This window comes from Salvelinus fontinalis, chromosome 16, assembly GCF_029448725.1.
Source record: "Salvelinus fontinalis isolate EN_2023a chromosome 16, ASM2944872v1, whole genome shotgun sequence".
In the NCBI taxonomy this organism is placed as follows: domain Eukaryota; kingdom Metazoa; phylum Chordata; class Actinopteri; order Salmoniformes; family Salmonidae; genus Salvelinus; species Salvelinus fontinalis.
In genome coordinates this window covers 35125393-35146551 of record NC_074680.1, presented here as the reverse complement: position 1 = coordinate 35146551, position 21159 = coordinate 35125393, and the positions used below count along the sequence as shown (strand labels likewise).

The following is a 21159-nucleotide window of genomic DNA, read 5'->3' as shown; positions in this document are numbered from 1 at the left end:
ATAAATATGACACAAGACAAGACAATGCCTACAGTATGTGTGTGTGCATGTTGGCAGGATCATTTTGATCCTTGTAATCTAAATGGAACATTTTGCCACGGTCTTCAGGCCTCACTGAGCCTTGCCTCCAGTCCATTCTAATACCCTCCCGTGGGTGGTCACCAGGCACACGCAAGTATGTGTGTGTGTGTGTGTGTGTGTGTGTGTGTGTGTGTGTGCGTGCTGGGGGATATTTCACACATGGGGATTGAGGAGTTGTCAAGCAAACATAGAAAGAAGCACTCCACTTTCTGATTTACAGTAGCCTACACATTAACCTGCTTGGGGGGGAATGTTAGGCCAACTCTGTTACACCTACTCCATTCTGCTTTCTATGCATTCAGAATCCATCCCTCTCAAAATAATTGGGACACTCATTTAAAACAACTCCTCAATATTGCAGAAGTAACGGTCTTACCTCGAATATGAAAAGAATGGAGTCAAGTTCTTCCCTTTGTGATTTGTGACCTGCAAAAGAGAAGAGAATGTGAGGAAGTGTCTTAAACAATACCAGTGTCACCATGACTAGCAACTGTAAAACATCCTGTAATAATAATGTGAAAATACTATTCAGGCCAACCAACCAGACTATTCTCAAACTTTTATTCTCACCTTTTTGTTTGAGACTGACTTCAATGATAACAAAGTTCTCAAAGAACACATAGTAGATGTGAGAGTAGTACTGGTCAAAGAAATACTTCAGGTCCCCCGACTCTGCATTTTCTGCAGAGAAAGAATGAAAGAAAGAGAAGAGAGAGATAGAAAGAAAGAGAGGAGAGAAAGAGGAGAGAGGAGAAAGATGTACTGTTAATCACACAGTAAATGCAAACAAGCAGACATAATGATTCAGAGTTAAGGCTGCTATCTGAGAAGAATAATCAATGTCATACAGGCTTTGAATGCCCTGGATTTCAACTACACTTATGACTAGGGGCCAGGAGGTTTTCCTGGTCAGGTCACACGAAAGCTACAGTAAAGCCTGGAGGTTATAACTGAACTTCAAAGACTCAGTCACTGCTCAACTGCAGTCATTTCCCCACCTGTTATCATTCACCAAAGAGCAACTATGAATAGCTTAGAGGGGCTATTCATAGAAATAGAATGAATAGAATGGGCTTGGAAGCTCTAACTCTGGCAATTAGACTGGTAAACGTTTGGGTTGCAACAATTTCCATGGTATACTGAACAAAAATATAAAATCAACAAATTCAAAGATTTGACTGAGTTACAGTTCATAGAAGGAAATCAGTCCATTTCTGGGATCAGCTCATGAAAAATGGGACCAACACTTTACAAGGCCTGCATACTTTCCAGACGTCACACATGAGCATGCTCTAGATCGACGAGTATGAAACGTGTTACAGTTGCCACAACTTCGCACAGCCATTGAAGAGGAGTGTGACATCATTCCACAGGCCACAATCAACAGCCTTATCCCCTCTATGCGAAGGAGATGTGTCATGCTGCAAGAGGCAAATGGTGGTCACACCAGATACTAACTGGTTTTCTGGTCCACGCCCCAAACTTCTTTATAAGGTATCTGTGACCAACAGATGCAAATCTGTATTCCCAGTCATGTGAAATCCATAGACTAGGGCCTAATTAATTTATTTAAATTGACTGACTTCCTTATATGAACTGTAATGCAGTAAAATCTTTGAAATTGTTGCATGTTGCGTTTATATTTTTGTTCAGTGTAGCTTTAAAACAGTTTTCTCTCTCTCTGACACATGAAAAAATGTGTAGAATTGCAGGAAAATAGTTTCAAAACTGTAAAATTCAGGCCTCCCGACTGGAGCAGCGGTCTAACGCACTGCATCGCAGTGGTAGAGGCGTCACTACAGACCCGGGTTCGATCCCAGTCTGCATAACATGTTTTACTCATATTTAACCCCTTTTTTCCCAGCTCTATACTACTTCCATATTTAATTTTTTTACTGGTACACGGGCTACCTTCAAACGAGTCTTGTGAGCGTTCTAGAGCAAAACCGACAAGTACGTATTCGTGAGTCTCACCTTTCCATAGAGAGGTCAGGTAGCCTAGTGGTTAGAGCCTAGGGCCAGTATCCGAAAGGTTGATGGATCAAATCCCCGAGCTGACAAGGTAAAAATCTGTCGTTCTGACCCTGGGCAAGGCAGTTAACCCACTGTTCCCCGGGCGCCGAAGACGTGGATGTCGATTATGGCAGCACCTCTGATTCAGAGGGGTTGGGTTAAATGCGGAAGATGCATTCAGTTGTACAACTGACTAGGTATCCCCCTTTCCCCATTAGTGTGTAGCCAAAACTGTTCGGACGCTACAGACAGAAGTTGCCAGATGGTACTGACAAGTCCCGTGGGGGTTGTAGAGCAAAACGTAGAATACCATTGTGTCCGTGAGAGTCTCATCTTTCCATAGAGGGGTCATAATAGTTTGCCAAAAGGTTCGGACACTACAGCTGTAGCTCTGAAACCTTCAACTGCAGATGTGGAAGGCAGACATTGGTGGATTGAGACGCAGCCCATACTAAAAGCATATCTCTAGCTTAAGGGGTCTACAGACAATACGCCAACAGAGTGCAGTGCTGCAATGTAATTTTTCGTCACAAAAGTCATGGCTCCTTGTAATACACGCAGTCATTCAACGCAGTTTTTTGAGACCGACATGTCATTCCTTGCAAAGACAGTAGAGTGTGTTTTCTGCAAGCTTGCTTTTTTTGTGCTTTTATTTCGAGATTTGCTAAGCACAGTTATGTCTATGTCCAGTTTTGAGGAGTGCCTGTGCAAGCTGGTGAGAACACGAGAATCTTTACAACCCTTCAATGAGGTCGTATTCCGACAAGCACGCAAAAAAACAACAGCTGGAGGGAAAACTCACGAAATTTGAACAGGGATACTGATATCAAAGAAACATGAAGAAAGATTCGGGACCAGTATGTTCGCAATCTGAAAAGGGTGAGGAGACTAGGAGTGGGGCTGCCACTAGGGTGTGTCCCCCACCGATTGTCTGACAACTGGATTGGCTTTATGTTAACGTGAAACATTCTCAGATAGACACCAATATGCCAGATACGGTGTGTACTCGTCATTGTGTGTGTTTGTGATCTTATGTTTCATAGACCTAGTTAGAACATGTGAAATCAGATCTTTTCTGTCTAGAAGAAATTGTGACTGGGGAATATTCCGTGCCTGTGTAGTCAAATTATAATTATTAGCAGGCTAGTTCAAACATCTGAAAACAGACAGTGTGTGTGCTAATTAAATTGAGATGTTCATGAATTCAGTTCTTTTGGGTAAACATTTTAACTCAAAAGGAGCCCATGGAGATGTTTTAAGATTGCATGCATTGTATTATAATGTATTTTTGCCATCTGCTTGTAGATTTTGGAAGGTAGGGGTGTTTTGGAGAGCTCAGAGACAGAGCAGAGCCCTGAGGGTCCATTGATTCATCTCCTCCTGGGCCCCTTTCCCCAACGCCCAGGCCCTTCTCACCAACACTCAATGCACCATCCAGGTGCACCGTTGCCCTCTGCCCTGCAACTCCATCAACCTCCGCCCCATCTCCCCACCCAGGTCCAATGGACGGAAGAGGAAGACAGCTGAGGATCATTTTGGACACTGACATTATGCAGCAGATGGACTACTTAAAGAAACGGAGTTACAGAAACGGAACAAAAGGCTGTCTACGACGTCATGGTACAATGGATTGTGTCTAATCCTGCTGATCAATGTCTCCCGTTTCTCAGGGACATGATGTGTGTCTGCTCCGTCCGCTCTCCAGTGAGACAGAACCCTCCGTCTCACCCCAGAAACTGATTTTTTTATTTTTTAAATATTGACTTATTTCCTCATTCACATGTTACTGGTGGTTACTTTGTGTCTTTTCTCTTATTTCCCCTTTCATCACTTTTCACATGTGTATTACATTGTACTACATATCACTATTTTCCTCTTGTGATAGTAAATATCTAAAAAGGTCTGCAAATGTATTTGCCTGGTTATTACTGTTTTCAATCAATCGGTCACTCAGTAAACTTGTACTTCTTTGTACATGAGCTATGTAGATGAGGTTAATGTCTTGGGGGGTCTTTATTGTCTACAGCTGGACACTCACCCATGTACCATAGCAGGACGGACTCCATTGAAAGACAACTACATGACCATGTACAACCTTGTTATGTAGATGATGGTAATGTCTTGAGGGTCTATCCCTATTGTCTTCAGCTAGACAGTCAGTCTCAACCATGTACCATAGCAGGAAAGTATTAGATGAAAGGCCACTACACATGACACAAGGTTAGGTAAATGTCTTAAGGGTCTAGCCTCCAAAAGATATGAAAAACTAAAACAAGGATGAAGTGACTGTCATGGTGATACTTTGTGAGAAAAACAGCTAAATCCAAACAGAAAAACCAAGCGTGTAGGCCCACATCATAAACAGACATCGAAGAAAACGTATGTGTGGACATGTTTTCCAAAGCACACTCCCAACGTTTACATGTTTCTTGGGTCCAGGAAACTGTCTCCACTCTCCTGTACGCAGGTCCCCAGTGGTTGTGGAGTGATGACTGTGTTGTCAATGATTATTGTATGTGGTGCAAAGCTAATTGTGTAGGGCCATGCAGGCCTCCACAATGGTCTCTGGGGCAACATCAACATCTTGCAGCAAGGATCCCAAAGCAGTTCACTGAAATTCTTATAGCTTGAGTGGAGGTAGTTGTAGATCTTCTTGGTGTCATCAAGGCCAGAAGAACCTTATAATGAATAAAATAAGCATTTCCATTAGTATTGAACAGGAACATGAAGGTTATGAAATATGTACTGTAACAACTGTGTAGCATATGCTTTGGACATAGGCCCCTATTCTCTTACTAAGATGCCTGTTCATTTTTATGCATATCATTTCAATGTCTATATTGATGTAATTTTCACATCCTATGTACATAGTCACATGTATTTAGCGTATCTTACCCGGATATGGTTCCATCAGGTTTACCCTCAGATGGAACGCCTCGTATCCCACGAAGACATTTGTTTGGGTCCCCAAAACAGCTGGCCTGCAATGAGTTGGGAGCCAAACTTGCTTTGTGAGAAGATTCCCGCATCTCCCTCCCGACCATACGCGCCCACGGCGATGACGATGAAGTGGTACCTTGCATCGCAGACTGCCGTCAGGACCATTTGAGAAAAGCCCTTGTAGTTGTAGTCCTCCCTGCCTGAGTTTGCCGAAGCTCGGATCCAATAATGTTATCCGCACAAAAAGGATAATTTAAATGATCCCCAAAATCCCTGGAGATTTCTGCCCATTTTACAGCAATTGAAATTCAAAAAGAGACATGCTTGCTTCTGCTTCTGTGGCTAAAAAGGAGTGTTGTAACGCACATAACACCAGACTAGGCTAACAAGTAGCTAGCTAGTATTTGTAAACAGGCATTACACCGGATCGGAAGTTCAAATGTTGTCACTAACTAGAGTCAAAAAGAGTGCCTCGGCCCCTCTTGCTTGGTAAGCTACTCTGGCTCCCAAGCCCCTAGCGGTTATACACTACACAAAGCGGACTTCCTCTCTGCATGGAACACAAGGAAAAGAGTCTGCTGCCCCCCAAAAAAACGACTCCACCCATGTGCACACACAGAGCGGAGATTGTAGCCGCCTCTAAACAGCCAGATTTATATAGGGATTTTCTTATTATGCTAATTAGATTTCCACAGGGGCACTGACATCAACTCTAGTGGGTTAAAAGAGCAAAGAAATCTCTGCGTCCCCCTTACGCTAACTTTGCCACCGCTACTGGAAAAAATCAGAGGGGAAACACTGCACACACACACAGATAATAGTTGTTGAATTAGCCTTGAGGGTCTGCTGCCCAGAGCCCACCATAATTATTTACACACTAATCAGCCTGGGAGGGTGTTGTGAAGGAAACCGCCAGGATAGTGTTGAGAAGCCTGCCAGAGGGAAAACAGAACAGGAAAAGACAGGCACATGGAAGCATGCATGTCTTCCTATCTTGTCCAGTCTCCCTGAAGCCTGGAGAATCTCAGGGAAGAGGCTTTTAAATCCCCTGTGACATCATTTAGGCTACTCCTGTAATCCTGAACAGAGTAGAGGTCGACCAATTAATCGGAATGGCCGATTAATTAGGGCCGATTTCAAGTTTTCGTAACAATCGTAAATCGGTCATTTGAACCCCGATTTTGCCGTTTTTTTTTTGTTTTTTTTTACACCTTTATTTAACTCGACAAGTCAGTTAAGAACACATTCTTATTTTCAATGACGGCCTAGGAACGGTGGGTTAACTGCTTTGTTCAGGGGCAGAATGACAGATTTTTACCTTGTCAGCTCAGGGATTCAATCTTGCAACCTTACGGTTAACTAGTCCAATGCTCTAACCACCTGCCTCACGAGGAGCCCGCCTGTTACGCGAATGCAGTAAGAAGCCAAGGTAAGTTGCTAGCTAGCATTAAACTTATCTTATAAAAAACTATCAATCAATCAATCAATCAATCATAATCACTAGTTATAACTACACATGGTTGATTATATTACTAGTGTATCTAGCGTGTCCTGCGTTGCATATAATCGATGCAGTGCGCATTAGCGAAAAAGGACTGTCGTTGCTCCAACGTGTACCTAACCATAAACATCAATGCCTTTCTTAAAATCAATACACAGAAGTATATATTTTTAAACCTACCGGCCGCCTGGCCCATTGCGAACTAATTTGCCAGAATTCTACATAATTATGACATAACATTGAAGGTTGTGCAATGTAACAGGAATATTTAGACTGATGGATGCCACCCATTAGATAAAATACGGAACGGTTTCGTATTTCATTGAAAGAATAAATGTTTTGTTTTCGAGATGATAGTTTCCGGATTCGACCATATTAATGACCTAAGGCTCGTATTTCTGTGTGTTATTATGTTATAATTAAGTCTATGATTTGATATTTGACAGAGTAGTCTGACTGAGCGGTGGTAGGCAGCAGCATGCTCGTAAACATTCATTCAAACAGCACTTTTGTGCGTTTACCAGTAGCTCTTCGCAGTTCTTCAAGCATTGCGCTGTTTATGACTTCAAGCCTATCAACTCCTGAGATTAGGCTGGTGTAACCGATGTGAAATAGCTAGCTAGTTAGCGGGGTGCGCGCTAATAGCGTTTAAAACATCACCCGCTCTTAGACTTGGAGTGGTTGTACCCCTTGCTCTGCATGGGTAACGCTGCTTCGAGGGTGGCTGTTGTCGATGTGTTCCTGGTTCGAGCCCAGGTAGGAGCGAGGAGAGGGACGGAAGCTATACTGTTATACTGGCAATACTATAGTGTCTATAAGAACATCCAATAGTCAAAGGTATATGAAATACAAATCGTATATAGCGAAATAGTCCTATAATTCCTATAGTAACTACAACCTAAAACTTCTTACCTGGGAATATTGAAGACTCATGTTAAAAGGAACCACCAGCTTTCATATATTCTCATGTTCTGAGCAAGGAACTTAACGTTAGCTTTTTTACATGGCACATATTGCACTTTTACTTTCTTCTCCAACACTTTGTTTTTGCATTATTTAAACCAAATTGAACATGTTTCATTATTTATTTGAGGCTAAATTGATATTATTGATGTATTATATTAAGTTAAAATAAGTGTTCATTCAGTATTGTTGTAATTGTCATTATTACAAATATAAATAAAATAAAAATCGGTATCGGCTTTTTTGGTCCTCCAATAATCGGTATCGGCGTTGAAAAATCATAAATCGGTCGACCTCTAAAAGGTACTAACTAAACCTAACTAATTTTGACATGGCTTGGCTGAAGAACTACACTTGTCAACAGGTAATATTAATATCTGCCAAACAGTACATACACACATCCAAAGAATCCTAAAACAGAACACCTCTTTCATAATCCAGCTTCCTCAGTTTGCCGTAACTGGGCCAGCCCAGAACTGCTCTCTCCTAAACAATAGCCTAGCTCGGGGAATGGGGGCATGTTCTTGTTGACTTGCTCTGCTGAGATAGCAGCAAGCCAAGCAGCAGTATTGCAGTTCAAAAATAGAACACAAGAGTCTCTTTATCAGACAAAGGCAGCATGCATCTGAAATGGCACCCTATATACAGTGCCGTGAAAAAGTATTTGCCCCCTTTCTGATTTTCTCTATTTTTACACATTTTTGATACGGAATGTTATCAGATCTTCAACCAAAACCTAATATTAGATAAAGGGAATCTGAGCTAAAAAAATGTATACTTATTTTATTTATGCAAATCCCAATTACACTGTGTGAAAAATAATTGCCCCCTTACACATAACTGGTTGTGCCATCTTCAGCTGTAATGACTGCAACTAAATGCTTCCTGTAGTTGTTGATGCTTCCAGTCTCTCACATCGCTGTGGAGGAATTTTGGTTCACTCTTGTATGCAGAACTGCTTTAACTCTGCAACATTTGCGGGTTTTTAAGCATGACCTGCTTGTTTCAAGTCCCGCCACAACATCTCAATTAGGACTTTGACCAGGCCATTTCAAAACATCAAATTTGTTGCTTTTTAATAATTTTCATGTAGGCTTGATTGTGTGTTTTGGATCATTGTCTGGTTGCATGACCCAGCTGCACTTCAGCTTACAGACAGATGGCCTGACATTCTCCTGTGGAATTATTTGATACAGAGCAAAATTCATGGTTCCTTCTATTAAGACAAGTTGTCCAGATCCTGAGGCAGCAAAGCATCTCCAAACCATCACACTACCACCACCATGCTTGATCGTTGGTATGAGGTCCTTACTGTGGAATGCAGTGTTTGGTTTTCGCCAGACTTAAATGGGACCCATCTCATCCAAAAAGTTGAGTCAAGTTTGCCAAAAAGCACCTGGAAGCACCTGGATGATCATCAAGACTCTTGGAAGAATGTTTTATGGACAGATTAGTAAAAAGTATAACTTTTCGGACGACATGGGTCCCATAATGCCTGGCAAAAAAACGAAATTGTAAAGCGTGTATTTTTCCATATTTAGACACACCCTGTGTTTTAATAAAATCAACTATATGTACTGAGCTTGTCTGACACTTAATGAACGTTGTTTGATTCAATAAATTAAGACACACAAATGACTCATAGATCAAGATAGCCAAACTAGAAGAACAATACCCAGGCCTCCTCCTCCCACTGCAGGCCTTCTCAGATCCTGCCGTTACACTCCTGAAGTTGCCAGTAATAGGCTACACCGGGCGTCGGCACCCTTTTCCATTTGGAGTGCCAATTTATATCTTACCATTTCTACCAATCTGCATATCAGTTATGATTTTCATATGCACATTTTTGTGCAACAGTTACATTTCATTTATAATAGTCATTGTAACTCAAAATCTTTGTCATGTGGTTAATCTGAATTCAATCTAAAAGAAAATTATACAAATCTAAAAGTAACTTCTATTGCCAACTATGTAAAAACATCCTACATAAAGCCAACAAATCAAAAAAATTGCGGCCTGCAGGTCAAAAATATCCTGATAAAAAAATACCCTAGAAATCCAATTGGCTAGGCATGGCTGTCTGCAACCAACTTGAAACATTGTATCATCTAATCAACTGTATCTGTCCCGAAGCTCCAGCTAGCAAACTTGCAACAACAACATTCTGGGCCCTCGGGACAGACACAACTGTAGGCTATTTGTGCAAGAGATAAGAATTAAAATCAGGTATTATATGATTATTCCACTGGATTAGAGCATTACATGTTTCCCTTTCATATCGACTGGTTATCAAAGGGGAGATAGCTGGAAATAATTGTAAAATACATTGAGTAACTATTGTCATTCTCAATGGATTCTAAAAACAGACTGTTTACTTGCTGTTTGATGTGATATTTGTAATCTTTCTTTCTTTTCTTTTTTAAGCTCCAAAACTCATTACTGGTGGTGAGATAAGACAATCAGAAATACTACCAGAGGTCCCCAAATGGACACATTTATAGGCGTACATTTGCACACAGGTCAGGTAGCCTAGGCCTACATTTATATGCAAAATCAGGTGCGTGTCCTTACTCAACATTGAAAGATGCGCTCCAAACAAAAGACAATGAATAAATTGACAAAACTCATGAATTGGAATGAAATAAACCAAAACGTTGGATGGTGAGCTCTGCAAACAACATGTCCACTCCAACAATGAGAACGGTACACGACTAATAATAATAATATATTGAATGCATTTACAGAAAGAAATTTGGTCGACCAACAGCCTATCGACCAGTCGACTTAATGGGGTAAGCCCTAGTCTGCTTTGTGTTTTCATTTTTGCTATGGAAAAAATACTGGGAAACTGGCCCTACTTTTTAACCCAAATATTTGGCCTAAAGTAGTGCGCTACATAGAGAATAGGGTGACATTTGGGAAGCAACCTTAGTGTGTGGAGAGGCTGGCCCTCTCTCTGGTCATGTTAACATGAAGACTGTAGTCAACAACACTGAATTCTGCCAAGTCTTTGTCTACAGCACATGATCACACTACTGTGATTGGGAACACTGACTGGGTCCAACCATACACATTGCCTGTATGAGTTGGTTCTTTTGACCTAGGTATGGGCATTGGTGCCATGGGCCATTTAAAGTTGTCGCCACTATTTCAATGTAATTTCCTGTCCTAGAGAGGAAATGCACCTTTAGGTTCCACCTATGAAGAATGACGAAGGCTACTTATACATGTACACGAATTGGGTGTGGGAATTTCCACAGAGTTGATAAACATCAACAAATAGGGCACTGACAGCTATCAGTGTAGCTAGCATGTTAACTTTATCTAGCTAGCTTGCTATCCTGCTAACCTTATCGAGCTAGCTAATGTTAACTGTTGTTGCTGGGTTTTTTTTACTATACTGTACTTTTTTTTTACTATACTGTATACAAAAGATTAGCCAGCTGGTTCTATGGCTGGTTCTGGAGCTTGATTTATCAGAAGTATTGATTTAGGGAAAACGTTTGAATTCGCCATCAATTGTCATCTCCTAAGTTTTGGCATGTTCTGTTCCATAAATTGCAGCCACTTAGCCGCCTTAGAGAGAGTTACAAAGAATAATATGAAACTCCGGTAATATGGCTAACTATTGAAAGACAGTTAACAATATTCTCTCATAGTGAGAGAGCATCTGGCCATCGCGGTAGTGGCACAGGGCTACTCATTTCTCCTAAGTGGAGATTCACTTTTCTCCCTCTCCCCATTTGAATTCCATGACGTCACTGTCACTTGTCCACTCAAGCTTAACATTGGAGTGTGGTGTCAGGATAATAACCTCACACTCAACGTCAACAAAACAAAGGAGATGATCGTAAACTTCAGGAAACAGCAGAGGGTGCACCCCCCTATCCACATCGACGGGACAGTAGTGGAGAGGGTAGTAAGTTTTAAGTTCCTCGGCGTACACATCACGGACAAACTGAATTGGTCCACCCACACAGACCGCGTGGTGAAGAAGGTGCAGCAGCGCCTCTTCAACCTCAGGAGGCTGAAGAAATTTGGCTTGTCACCAAAAGCACTCACAAACTTTTACAGATGCACAATCGAGAGCATCCTGTCGGGCTGTATCACCGCCTGGTACGGCAACTGCTCTGCCCACAACCGTAAGGCTCTCTAGAGGGTGGTGCGGTCTGCACAACGCATCACCGGGGGCAAACTACCTGCCCTCCAGGACACCTACACCACCCGATGTCACAGGAAGGCCATAAAGATCATCAAGGACAACAACCACCCGAGCCACTGCCTGTTCACCCCACTATCATCCAGAAGGCGAGGTCAGTACATGTGCATCAAAGCTGGGACCGAGAGACTGACAAACAGCTTCTATCTCAAGGCCATCAGACTGTTAAACAGCCACCACTAACATTGAGTGGCTGCTGCCAACATACTGAATCAACTCCAGCCACTTTAATAATGTAAAAATGTATGAAAAATGTATCACTAGCCACTTTAAACAATGCCACTTCATATACTGTTTACATACCCTACATTACTCATCTCATATGTATATACTGTACTCTATACCATCTACTGCATCTTGCCATCTTGATGTAATACATGTATCACTAGCCACTTTAAACAATGCCACTTTTATATGTTTACATACCCTATATTACTCATCTCATATGTATATACTGTATTCGATACCATCTACTGCATCTTGCCTATGCTGTTCTGTACCATCACTCATTCATATATTTTTATGTACATATTCTTCATTCCTTTACACTTGTGTGTATTAGGTAGTTGTTGTGAAATTGTTAGGTTAGATTACTCGTTGGTTATTACTGCATTGTCGGAACTAGAAGCACAAACATTTCGCTACACTCGCATTAACATCTGCTAACCATGTGTATGTGACAAATAACATTTGATTTGATCTACAAGACCATAGTGCTTGCCTACAGAGCACCAATAGGAACTGCCCCTCCCTACCTTCAAGCTATGCTCAAACCCTATACCCCAACCCAAGTACTCCATTCTGCCACCTCTAGTCTCTTGGCCCTTCCGCCCGTACAGGAGGCCAGCTCACACTCAGCCCAGTCCAAGCTCTTCTCTTTCCTGGCACCCTAATGGTGGAACCAGCTTCCCCCTGAAGCTAGGACAGCAGAGTTCCTGACCATTTTATGAAATCATCTGAAACCCTACCTCTTCAAAGAGTATCTTAAATAATCCCACAGCACCCCCCCTCGCATCCCCTTCTCACCTAGACCCCCCCCCCCCAAAAAAAAGTATATATTTTTAAACTAACACTCGCACTTTACGTTTCTTCCCCCCTTACTAGTTCTGACTTTGCTGATAGCGACGTTGAGGAAAAATGTACTTACTATGACTGATGTGGTTGTCCCACCTAGCCATCTTAAGATGAATGCACTAACTGTAAGTCGCTCTGAATAAGAGTGTCTGCTAAATGATTAAAATGTGAAATGTAAATACACTGCTCAAAAAAATAAAGGGAACACTTAAACAACACAATGTAACTCCAAGTCAATCACACTTCTGTGAAATCAAACTGTCAACTTAGGAAGCAACACTGATTGACAATAAATTTCACATGCTGTTGTGCAAATGGAATAGACAAAAGGTGGAAATTATAGGCAATTAGCAAGACACCCCCCAAAACAGGAGTGATTCTGCAGGTGGTGACCACAGACCACTTCTCAGTTCCTATGCTTCCTGGCTGATGTTTTGGTCACTTTTGAATGCTGGCGGTGCTCTCACTCTAGTGGTAGTGTGAGACGGAGTCTACAACCCACACAAGTGGCTCAGGTAGTGCAGTTCATCCAGGATGGCACATCAATGCGAACTGTGGCAAAAAGGTTTGCTTTGTCTGTCAGCGTAGTGTCCAGAGCATGCAGGCGCTACCAGGAGACAGGCCAGTACATCAGGAGACGTGGAGGAGAACGTAGGAGGGCAACAACCCAGCAGCAGGACCGGTACCTCCGCCTTAGTGCAAGGAGGTGCACTGCCAGAGCCCTGCAAAATGACCTCCAGCAGGCTACAAGTGTGCATTTATAGACCTGCTGCTGGGTTGTTGCCCTGCTGTGTCCATTTCCATCTTGTCCAGCTGTGTCTAACATTTCCCGTAAACCTTGTTTCTTGTCTGCATCAAAGTAGTGGTCCTTGTACCTAGCATTGAGCATGGTGGCGCCACAGTAAAGAGGCTCAGAGAGAATGCCACCGAATCGCTTGTTCACAGCCTCTTGTAGAGTACCTTTTGCAAGTTTTAACCCCACGGTATGTGTCGGCAGTTCTGTTGAGCAGGCGTTTCAATGCCATGACAGAGGGTATCACGTCTGCTGCAGACGCAGTTGAGATTAATTCTCGAGTCAGTTGTTCGAATGGAGTCAGCTAGTGTGTTCATGTTTCCAAGTTTCAAACATGTTCTCAAATGCCATTGAAATGGCAGCAACGGTATGAGAACCAGAACATTCTTGAGCATGCAATACGGCTTTCCTCAGTACGAAATCCTCGTCGACCCACTGTGTTGTCAGACTCAGCATGCTCATGCGGCGGACAGCGCTGGTCCAAATGTCAGTCGTGAAGCTAATAGCAGTGACACCCATAGCAAGTAGCTCATAGATGTGCGTTTCAACAATACTGTGTAACTCCGGTAGGGCAACATTTGAAAAATAGCACCTACTTGGTAGAGTGTACCGGAGCTCGAGGTGCTCGACCAGTCGGCAAAAGCCAACATCATCCACGACAGAGAACGGTTGATTGTTAAGGGCAATGAATTTCATTATCTTTGCGTTAATGTATTTCGCCTTTGACTTGTCTCGCTGAAATGTTCTTACTCTTTCAAATGACTGTTCGACTTGAACTTGGTTAGTTGTTGGAAGTGTGTGATTTGTATTTTTCTGCTTTTGTTCTGTGTAGCTCTGCGTCATTACTAGAGGTCGACTGATTATGATTTTTCAACGCCGATACCGATTATTGAAAGACCAACAAAAGCCGATACCGATTAATCGACCGATTAAAAAAATATATATTTGTAATAATGACAATTACAACAATACTGAATGAACACTATTATTTTAACTTAATATAATACATAAATAAAAATGTGTTTAGTCTCAAATAAATAATGAAACATGTTCAATTTGGTTTAAATAATGCAAAAACACAGTGTTGGAGAAGTAAAAGTGCCATATGTGCCATGTAAAAAAGCTAACGTTTAAGTTCCTTGCTCAGAACATGAGAACATATGAAAGCTGGTGGTTCCTTTTAACGTGAGTCTTCAATATTCCCAGTTAAGAAGTTTTAGGTTGTAGTTATTATAGGACTATTTCTCTCTATTCCATTTGTATTTCATATACCTTTGACTATTGGATGTTCTTATAGGCACTATAGTATTGCCAGCCTAATCTTGGGAGTTGATAGGCTTGAAGTCATAAACAGCACTGTGGCAAACGCAGGAAAGTGCTGTTTGAATGAATGCTTACATGCCTACCACCGCTCAGTCAGACTGCTCTTTCAAATATCAAATCATAGACTTAATTATAACATAATAACACACAGAAATACGAGCCTTATGTCATTAATATGGTAAAATCCGGAAACTATCATTTCGAAAACAAAACATTTATTCTTTCAGTGAAATACAGAACCGTTTATCGAAATATTGCTGTTACATTGCACAACCTTCAATGTTACCTCATAATTATGTAAAATTCTGTCAAATTAATTACGGTCTTTGTTAGGAACAAATGGTCTTCACACAGTTCACAACGAGCCAGGCAGCCCAAACTGCTGCATATACCCTGACTCTGCTTGCACAGAATGCAAGAGAAGTGACACAATTTCCCTAGTTAATATTGCCTGCTAACATGAATTAATTTTAACTAAATAAACTAGTAATATCATCAACCATGTGTAGTTAACTAGTGATTATGTGAAGATTGATTGTTTTTATAAGATTTGTTTAATGCTAGCTAGCAACTTACCGTGGCTCCTTGCTGCACTCGTCCAAAAATGCCGATTACCCATTGTTATGAAAACTTAAAATGGGCCATGCCAATTTAAATCGGTCGACCTCTAGTCATTACGTCATCTACCTACGTTATATAGGTATTCATGTCAGCATTGACACAGGTGTTAAACTAGACATCGGAGCGATGCCGATGTTGGCATTTTTAGCTAATATTGGTTGATTCTGATATGCTTACCAATATATCGTGCATCCCTAGTTAAAACTATAATTTTGATATCATGGATGGTCAATCCTTGCATCCATAGGTCTGTCTATACATTTCAGAGTGATTACATTTCTCCAGCCCAATCTCTCAGCTTTTTACTAAACCAGGGTGGGAAGGCAGCTTTGTTATTGTTTCTACTGTTGATTGCCACTTTAAATGGGTATCTACACTAAAAAAAAAAATCACCAAGCCCTGCCCCGTCACTCAAGGAGAGAGAGCACTAGCTTGCTGTTCACTAGTGATGGAAAGTTCGGCTCTTTTTTCTCACTCAGATCTTTAACTCATTCAGTCAAAAGAACAAATCTTTCGACTAATTTCGTTCATTTGAGTCAGTAATGCCTAGAGCACGCAGGAACTCCCTATTGGCAAACTATGATTTGAAAACTTAAGAGTCATAATTCTACAAGCCTTTCGTTCACCATAAGCAGAGAGAGGAAGACGCGAAGCGAGAGGTTTTACTCTGTCCAAAATAAGCCCAATGCGTTTCTATGGACTTATTTTGGACCTAAGCTTGACGCCTGCCTTCCCACCTTTGGGACAACAATTCCCATTGTTCGGACGGAGACATGAGCATCTCGTCATTATATACACACTGGTGGAAAGAGTAAAATTAAAGATACCTTAATAGAAAATCACTTAAGTAAAAGTGAGTCACCCAGTAAAATACTGGTTTGAAATATCAAAAGTAAATGTAATTGCTAAAATGTACTTTAGTATCAAAAGTAAAAGTAGAAATAATTTCTAATTCCTTATATTAAGCAAGCCAGACGGCACTATTTTCTTGTTTTCTTTTATATATATATATATATATATATATATATATATATATATATATATAAGGATAGCCAGGGGCTCCCCAACACTCAGACATAATTTACAAATTACGGATGTGTTTAGTGAGTCCACCAGAGGCAGTAGGGATGACAAGGGATGTTCTCTTAAGTGTGTGAATTGGGCCATTTTCCTGTCCTGCTAAGCATTCAAAATGTAACGAGTACTTTTGGGTGTCAGGGAAAATGTATGCAGTAAAAATTACAATATTTTCTTTAGGAATATAGTGAACTGGAAACCACATATCCTGAGGCTGCATTTATTGTAGCTGGGGATTTTAACAAAGCAAATTTGAGGAAAAGGCTGCCGAAGTTCAATCAACAACTCAACTGTAGTACTCGCGCTGCTAAAAACACTCAACCACTGCTACTCCAACTTCCGGGATGCCTGCAAGGCCCTTCCCCGCCCTCCTTTCAGCTAATCTGACCACGACTCCATTTTGCTCCTTCCTTCCTATAAGCAGGAGCTCAAAGAGGAAGTACCTGTCCTAAAGACTATTCAACGCTAGTCTGACCAATCAGAATCGATGCTTCAAGGTTGTTTTGATCACGCGGACTGGGATATGTTCCGGGTAGCTTCCGAGAATATTATAGACAAATATACTGATACGGTGACTGATTTTATCAGGAAGTGTATAGGAGATGTTGTACCCACTGTGACTATTAAAACCTACCCTAACCAGAAACCGCAGCATTCGCACAAAACTGAAAGCGCGAACCACCGCATTTAACCATGGCAAAGTGACTGGGAATATGGCAGAATAACAACTAAAATGAACGAGTCACTCAGAAAAATTAAACATGACTCGAGTCAGTAAATAGACTCGTTCAAAAGGAACGAATCGTTTGCAAACTGCGCATTACAACCTTTCACTCTGCATGGTCAGATGGATGCAACACATATTGGTTACATGCTACTTCCCACAAGTGTTCTATAATTACACTATTAGTTTGTGCTTCTTACTGTCTGCAAACTACTGTCTGCTAGTTTATCTTTTCTTAGCAAGTTGTTGCGAAAATAAATTGTGTTAGCCGCTAATGTTAATCGCTAGTTAGCTGGCTAGCTATCTTGCTAAATGTACTAAGAGTCAGAGAAAACATAGGCAGCTAGCTAATACAGCCTGGTACCAGAGCTGGTGTAGTCCTAGATAGAAGATATCGTTGCACAAACAACATGCTTAAGTAAAAAAAAAAAATAGGCGAAGCATGAATATGTTAGCTAGCTAGACAGCTACATGAGCTAAGAAAACATGTAACGTTTCACCTGGAAACACTAACCAACACTTCAGTTTCTACCCTGTCAATAATTCCTCCCTGGCTTATTCATTTGTTGTCACGCCAAACAACAATGTATTCAAGATGCTGCCCACGATATTCCAAGTATAGCATTTGAATAATCATTACATTTGTCATGATTCCAACAGGTTACGAATGAACTATGCATAGATTTGTTGCCAATTTCATGCAGCCCTCTGTGGCACAGTGTGGAAATAATTTTTTTAATGTATAGATAATTATTTTTGTTTGGAGATGGATGAAACAGTATAAAACAATCAGAAAAGAAAGCCCCACTTTTATTATTCAAAAACATAAAATACAGTCAAAAAATGTTAATATATAATAATTTGATATTTTGGCTATATCGCCCAGCCTTATGAAGTGGACAGTTCAAATGTCACCTCAAGGACAAATATATCATACTTTGACTAAAACAATAACTTGACTTAAATCGTTGTGCAACATCATGGGTATGCTCTGGCCATCGTCGTTCAGCTCAAAAAAGTGGATTTCTACCGGTGTGGGCATTTAAAGCTAAAGATGCATCCAGACCAGTGCCTGGCTCCAACACACCACACTTTGTCTACATCCCAAATGGCACCCTATTCCCTTTATAGTGCACTACTTTCGACCAAGCCCATTGCCTCTGGTCAACTGTAGTACACTATATAAGGAATAGGGTGCCATTTGGGACAAACATTATGGTAGTTCCATACACAACAGAACAACAACACATTAATTTAACGAAATAACTAACTTCCAGATATCCTAATAATCTCAAGAGCATTGGTTAGTTATACACTAATTTTGGTAGCGTGATGTCTACTGATGTCTAGAGCTGCTCTCTGATAGGCTAATAGAATTAAGCAGCATCTGACTGTAAATAAAGGACAGGGTGTTGACTTGACATCATCAACTTTTCATTCCCAAAGACACAGACAGGCAGATATTGTTGTGAGTCAGTCTACCAATTGCCAGGTGCCACAATGTTTAGCCTACAGCTGCTTGAAATGATCCACATTTGACAATAACTAGATCCCCCACCCCTCTATTTGTACCTCTGCACATCAACTCAGTACTGGTAACCCGTGTCTCTATTATTATTATTATTATGTACAGTTGAAGTCGGAAGTTTACATACACTTAGGTTGGAGTCATTAAAACGTGTTTTTCAACCACTCCACAAATTTCTTGTTAACAAACTATAGTTTTGGCAAGTCGGTTAGGACATCTACTTTGTGCATGACACAAGTAATTTTTCCAACAATTGTTTACAGACAGAATATTTCACTTATCATTCACTGTATCACAATTCCAGTGGGTCAGAAGTTTACATACACTAAGTTGACTGTGCCTTTAAACAGCTTGGAAAATTCCAGAAAATTATGTCATGGCTTTAGAAGCTTCTGATAGGCTAATTGACATCATTTGAGTTAATTAGAGGTGTACCTGTGGATGTATTTCAAGGCCTACCTTCAAGCTCAGTGCCTCTTTGCTTGACATCATGGGAAAATCAAAAGAAATCAGCCAGGACCTCAGGAAAAAAATTGTAGACCTCCACAAGTCTGGTTCATCCTTGGGAGCAATTTCCAAATGCCTGAAGGTACCACATTCATCTGTACAAACAATAGTATGCAAGTATAAACACCGTGGGACCACGCAGCTGTCATACCGCTCAGGAAGGAGACGCGTTCTCTCTCCTAGAGAAGAACGTACTTTGGTGCGAAAAGTGCAAATCAATCCCAGAACAACAGCCAAGGACCTTGTGAAGATGCTGGAGAAAACAGGTACAAAATGATCTATATCCACAGTAAAACGAGTCCTATATTGACATTACGTGAAAGGCCGCTCATCAAGGAAGAAGCCACTGCTCCAAACCCACCATAAAAAAGCCAGACTACGGTTTGCAACTGCACATGGGGACAAAGATTGTACTTTTTGGAGAAATGTCCTCTGGTCTGATGAAACAAAAATAGAACTGTTTGGCCATAATGACCATCGTTATGTTTGGAGAAAAAAGGGGGAGGCTTGCAAGCTGAAGAACACCATCCCAACCGTGAAGCACGGGGGTGGCAGCATCATGTTGTGGGGGTGCTTTGCTGCAGGAGGGACTGGTGCACTTCACAAAATAGATGGCTTCATGAGGCAGGAAAATTATGTGGATATATTGAAGCAACATCTCAAGACATCAGTCAGGAAGTTAAAGGTTGGTCGCAAATGGGTCTTCCAAATGAACAATGACCCCAAGCATACTTCCAAAGTTGTGGCAAAATGGCTTAAGGACAACAAAGTCAAAGTATTGGAGTGGTCATCACAAAGCCCTGATCTCAATCCCATAGAAACTTTGTGGGCAGAACTGAAAAAGTGTGTGCGCGCAAGGAGGCCTACAAACCTGACTCAGTTACACCAGCTCTGTCAGAAGGAATGGGCCAAAATTCACAACTTATTGTGGAAAGCTTGTGGAAGGCTACCTGAAACGTTTGACTTAAACAATTTAAAGGCAATACTACCAAATACTAACTGAGTGTATGTAAACTTCTGACCCACTGGGAATGTGATGAAATAAATAAATGCTGAAATAAATAGTTCGCTCTTCTATTATTCTGACATTTCACATTCTTAAAATAAAGTGGTGATCCTAACTGACCTAAGACAGGGAATTTTTACTCGGATTAATGTCAGGAATTGTCAAAAACTGGGTTTAAATGTATTTGTCTAAGGTGTACATAAACTTCAGACTTCAACTGCATGTTTTACTTTTAGATTATTTCTCTCTGCATTATTGGGAAGGGCCCATAAGTAAGCATTTAACTGCCTGTTGTTTACGAAGAATACATTTGATTTCATGTTTTTCAATTGAAGATTATTTTTAAAAAGGAGCCATGGATGTTGATTAAGCCATGGGAAACACTGACTGAGCTTAGGTTACACATCCTGTGTGGCGCATGCCTGAAGCTTGTTATCCGTTGCTCAGCTGCCATTACGGTCAGGCAGTGCCGCACCACAGCCACACAACTCTCTACTAGGCCTGGCCTATATCCCCAAAATGATTGTTATCTTGGGCCTGAAATTCCCCATGGAGTGAGCTGGCCACGGCACACCCATCCAATTTCCACAGAGCGCAGTTCCTAACCTACTCCCTGGCATACTGAAGCCACTCTAGGTGTACACCATGTGTGCAGCACTTTTGAAATAAAAGTAGCTTCTACAGTTAGCTAAGGCACAGCCATAAAATCATGTTTTTACACTGTCACAATTAGCCTATTTTTTGCTATGCTAAAGTTATATTATTAGCCTATAGTTTTAAATGAATTAG

At 41.1% G+C, this 21159-nt stretch overlaps 1 protein-coding gene across 1 annotated transcript in view; it reads right to left on the bottom strand.

The window, feature by feature from the left end:
• Positions 1-21159, bottom strand: part of LOC129813074 (ral GTPase-activating protein subunit alpha-1-like) — a 130432-nt gene that overhangs the window by 107479 nt on the left and 1794 nt on the right. The window contains exons 2-3 of the mRNA XM_055865231.1: positions 652-762; positions 458-507 (exon numbers count right to left, since the gene is read on the bottom strand). Coding sequence (XP_055721206.1) covers positions 458-507; positions 652-762 — 161 coding nt within the window. The remainder of the gene's footprint in view (positions 1-457; positions 508-651; positions 763-21159) is intronic.